This window comes from Chrysemys picta, unplaced genomic scaffold (assembly GCF_011386835.1).
Source record: "Chrysemys picta bellii isolate R12L10 unplaced genomic scaffold, ASM1138683v2 scaf3533, whole genome shotgun sequence".
Taxonomy (NCBI): Eukaryota; Metazoa; Chordata; order Testudines; family Emydidae; genus Chrysemys; species Chrysemys picta.
Window position 1 is genome coordinate 656 of NW_027056234.1, and position 5,307 is coordinate 5,962.

The 5,307-nt window shown below is 44.8% G+C and overlaps 1 protein-coding gene across 1 annotated transcript; it reads left to right on the forward strand.

Moving 5' to 3' along the window:
- Positions 1-225: 225 nt before the first annotated feature.
- LOC135980475 (olfactory receptor 10T2-like) lies at positions 226-1,671 on the forward strand. Its single transcript, XM_065580450.1, has one exon. It carries the CDS (start codon positions 226-228, stop codon positions 1,168-1,170), a length of 945 nt encoding a protein of 314 aa, XP_065436522.1. The 3' UTR covers positions 1,171-1,671.
- The last annotated feature ends 3,636 nt before the right edge of the window (positions 1,672-5,307 follow it).

Genomic DNA, 5,307 nt, shown 5'->3' on the forward strand with positions numbered 1-5,307 from the left:
CTCCTTAAATGGGCTCTCACCACTGCAATATCTGAGCAATGAATACATGACTATAAAATACAATAGAAACAAATCAGCAGTCTTGGGCTTGTTTCAGTTCCTTCACACCAATCATTTGATCATGTCTGAGGCTGTGTTGGAGCTAAGGAAGCAACTCTGATGGTGTTGTATAGCTCCTAAGATTTTTTGCCTCCTTTTCCCCCTTGAGTTTAGATGCTTTTGATGATGCCCAGAGGAAATGAGAGCACCGTGTCTCTATTTCTGCTGCTGGGATTCTCCAGTCTGGAAGAGCGGCAGGTTCTGCTTTTCCTGGTGTTCTCCCCGGTGTACGTGATAATCCTGACCTCCAACATCACCATCATGGCAGCCATCAGTGTTGATCGGAGCCTCCATACCCCCATGTACTTCTTACTCTTCGCTTTGTCCTTCTCGGAAACCTGCACCACTATGGCTGTCGTCCCCAAGCTGCTGGTGAGTTTGCTGTCGGGAAACCAAACAATTTCTTTCCTGGGATGCGCTGCTCAAATGTTCTGCTTCTTTGGCTTCGGGGGCACAAATTGTTTCCTGCTGTCCGCCATGGCTTACGATCGCTATGTGGCCATATGTAAGCCGCTGCAATACCCAGTTGTGATAAACAGGAGGGTTTGCGTTGAGCTGGTCGCCGTTTCATGTGCAACTGGCTTTCTTATAGCACTAGGCATCAGTTCCCTTATATTCAGTTTGCCCTTCTGTGGGCCCAATGCCATCAGACATTTCTTCTGTGACATCTCGCCCGTTCTGAGGCTGGCGTGCAGTGACCATCATATCATTGGGATTGCCATTGTTTTTCTGTGTGCCTTTGTTTTGCTAGGCACCTTCACAGGAATCATCCTCTCTTACATCTATATCCTCGTCGCCATCCTGAAGATCCACTCTGCCACAGGCAGGCGCAAGACCTTCTCCACCTGCGCCTCCCATCTCATCGTTGTGATCACACACTTCAGCTGTGCTTTTTTTGTGTATTTAATACCCAAATCAACTGCTTCCCTAGATGAGGACACTTTGATTGCCTTGTCTTATACCTTGTTTAGTCCTATGTTGAACCCTGTGGTTTATAGTCTGAGAAACAGGGAAGTTAAATCAGCCCTAAGGAAATTAACTACCCACACATTTCTTTCTCCAAAAATGTGAAAAGTTGCAAATTTCGGTACTTCTAATATATCAATGACTTCTGCATGATGTCACTGTTGCCCATGGTATGGTCTTCAAGGCAGTGACCTCGTCTTTCTCTTTGTCGGGGCATCAAGAGCACCTGTGGGTCAGTATAAATAATGGACAGTAAAAGAATATTGTTGCCTCTTATTCTGAAACCAGCACTGCCCCTCTGTCAATGTCTGGGGCCTTGCAAGTCAAATTCCCGGCAGCAGTTAAATCTATGACGCAGAGTCTGGCTGTATTCTGAGTGTAACTTGCTTCATTCACACATCTCTACCAGTCCTGAAATGAGATGGTCAAACAACATGCAGGGCCATCTCTTATTCCAGGAATCTCATCCCAACACTGATACCCAGGGAGCAACTCTGCCTCAAAAATTGACTTTAATCAGAGACCAAACTCTCCTGCCACTCACACAACTCCCATTCCCCCCAAAGCTGCATCTACAACCAAAGCCTTACTTTACCCAAAGATGATAACAACACCGCATGTTCCCCTCGAGTCAAAACTTGCTTGCACACTAAGAGGATGTTTACACTGGCACTGGAGGTGTAATTTTCAGCTAGGGTAGACATACCCCTTCTAGCTCTGATCAAGCTAGCATGCTAAAAACAGAAGCGTAGCCACGGTGGTGCGAATGGCAGGACGGGTTAGCCGCCCCGAGAATGATCTCATTTGAAACCCTCGGCATGTAATCGGGCATAAGCCCTCATGCTGTCTAGGCTACACTTCTATTTTTAGCATGCTAGTTCGATCAGAGCTAGAAGGGGTATGTCTACCTGAGATGGAAATTACACCTTCCAGCTTTAGTGTAGACAGACCCTGAAAAAAAGAACGGAGACCAGGTACAACAGCACCACCTGATGATACCCGCATAACAATACTTTTTCTCTCCTATTTTTTTCATCTCTGTATATGTATAAGTGCAAAGTGTTATTATGGCCAATCAGTGGCAATGGAGGAGTTCCTGACTTCTAGCCTTTTAATCAACATGACACACAAACAGCTCAGTACCTTTCCCCCCACAAATACACAGATCTTTGCTGGAATGGAGGCATCGGTATTTGAAATATCAGGGAAGGCGGCTGAACAACTGCCACAGTTTGAGGTTTAAATATAGCTGGAGGATTTTTTCCCACAGGAAAAAAAGGGATAAACTTTTTTTGTGAAACATTTTCCCCCTTTTTTGACCAGCTCCAGTTTTTGTCAATAGACAGCCCCGCCCGCCCTTCTCCCATCTCCCCGAGATAACTGCCGATATCCCAGCACCACCATTTCCTCCCATGTAAATATTATAAAGGAAAATAACCTCTTAAAGCTCCCTGCTTCCAATTCTTGCCCCCAGTGCATCACTTTGCTTGTGTGAGTTGAGGACCAGGGGGTATTTGCTTATGCCACTAAACTTGTTAAACTGAAAAATAACTTCAAATTATTATTTTTTTTTCCAAAAGATCAGGGTGAAATTAAAGGCAATTTATGGTCCTAGACAGATCATGACATGTTCCTTCCCCCTTCCCCATAAACTCACCCTCCACTTGGAATGGTGATGACGAAAGTGTCATCCCCTTCCAGAGAGGCAAGGCTAATGCATTTTCTCACCCAGGAATAGCATTGTGTTCATCCGTCCCTCTCTAGGGGAGCATCAGGAGTTTCCTCTGCCCCTAGAGATGAAGGGGTGGTGGCAGGACACCCCCCCACCAGTACATACCCCAGCAGCTAGAGTGTATCTGTTTTTGAAGAGAGCAAGCCAACTGAATTCCTCCATTCTTGCCACACACAGCTCCCTGCTGGGATGGGTTGGCATGGCTCCCAAAGCAGTGTGTCCTGCCGTTAACATCCCATTCAGATGCATGGGGCAGGTAACGGAATAGACCTATGTTCACACACTACACGGTATTGTTATAATGCTTGTACAAGGTTTGCCTTGTGAGGTATTAGTTAAAAACTCATAACTTGCTGATGAATATCATGGCAAAATGCACATGGCATCATTACATGTAAAGTTAGGAACATAAGATGAAATCATGACTCAAGCATGTTTCCCAGATAAGTCCAGGGAGTAGCTAAACCACTTCCTCAGAGACAAAGGGCAAGCTGATACTTCAGGCATCAAGTCTGACTCAACAAGGCTGATAGACCGTTACCTGCTAAGTGGCCATTCTTTGACAAGGAAAGGGGCAGGGATAGAAATCTACATTTTAGCAAAGAAACTGCATGGAGTTTCCTTTCTTCACCAGACTGCCTGTCACCTTTCTCCTAGCTGGAAATGCTTCTCAATGGGGGGCAGGACTATAAAAAGAAGGGGCAGACACCCCAAGACTCCCATCATCTCTCTCTCTGTCTATCTCTGGCATCACACCTAAGAAGATAAAAGAAAACAGCCACTGGACTAACGGGGAAGGATCCAGACCTAAGAGTTTGGTCAGTAATAGGTTGGAGTCTGTAGTGAGAAACTGTTTGAATCTAACACAGTTTATTAAGTTAGGCACTAGTAAATATTTTATCTTTATTTTTCTTATAACAGTTTGTGACTTTTCAGCCTCGTTACTTGTACTCACTTAACATCTATCTGTTTGTAATTAATAAACTTGTTTTACTGTTTTACCTAGTCCAGTGTGTTTAAATTGGAGTGTCTGTCTATTCTATTTAAAATAATAAGATGGCATGTACTTGGTGGATCAGACAGATGCTCATGAGAAAGAGGATCAATAAGGTGGGGAAGGAAAACGTCACATGAGGGAGGGTGTGACAGCAGGAATACAAGTCTCCTATCCCAAATATTCAGGATTTAGATGAAGCAGGGCCAGGTGGTGATATCATCTGGTTCCTTCTCTCTGACTTGATCTGGTCAGGACGTCTTTCAGTATCAGGACGATGAAGCCCCAATTGTGTCATGGTGGATGCCAGAGGATGATGGAGGTGGCAGCCATAATGGTAAAGTTCAGGCCTTCCAACCCACTTGTCCCCGTGCTATGATGTAGTGACCCCACCCCCAGATAAACAGCATCCATTGAGGGATGGATACTACATCCCTGGATCATTAACCTATCAAAGCACGTTTGGGTGGATTCAACTATAAACATTTCCTCCCATTTGTAGAATCTTTCAGCTCATTGCCGTGCCAACCCATGACTTTACCAGGTGCCTTGCAGACCCCTTAGTGCTGCTCCTTTAACCCAACCATCCAGTTCATAGCAGTCTCTGTGTCTCCATCTTTTGCTGACTTTCATACACAATTGTATGTAACAAGCTGAGCGGGATTCCTGTTACCTGGGATATCTTAGATTTCATGCATCTGTGCAATGTGGGGTGGCTCCATGACTGGGGGCACCAGGCAGTTAATTGAGACTGTGGCCCCGTTTTGCCAAGCACTGTATCAGCACATGTTAGAGGCAAGTCCCCAAATTGCTTATAATATAAATAAGCAAAGGCAGAGAGAGGGAGATAGATTTCCTGAAGGTCATACAGCAGGTCTAAGTTAGGAGTAGATTCCAGGTCTCATGGCTCCCAGCTCAGTTCCTAATCCACTAGACCTGTTAGAGTCTCAGGTTTTTTCAATGATTTTGTAAAAATCCTCTATTGCTACATCAATTGCAGTAAGAGCATAGGATAAGCCTGTGTTAGTATGTCTAAGGGCTTGGGTGGTTTGGCTTTTGATCCAAGAATTGTGTGACCTCTCAGAATTTAGGTTAAGCGTATTTAGTACAGAATTGGTGCTTCCAAAAAATCCTCCAATATCACCTAAGATGCTACATTTTTGTCTTTTGGCTGTGCGGGCCCGAATAACATATTGGTGTATTAGAAACTGTAGCTGGTCCTGCAGCCATTGCAGGGAGCTGGGGTGGTCTGAGCATACATTTCGCAAAGGTGCCGAAAAATTGGACAAATCATATTTAACCTGAAGAGAGACCATAAGAACATCATGCAAAAGTGTTTTGTTGGGGCCTACTTGAATCATGCCATCCGGTGGGATAGGGTACAATGCTGGACAGATAGTAGGCGGGGAGTATGCACAAATGGTCAGGTTGTAACATCGTATATCAGTACAATGTAAATGTTTAACGGGGTGTACACAGTATTCCTGACAATAGAGTCCCTCCATCCCAGGTTCCC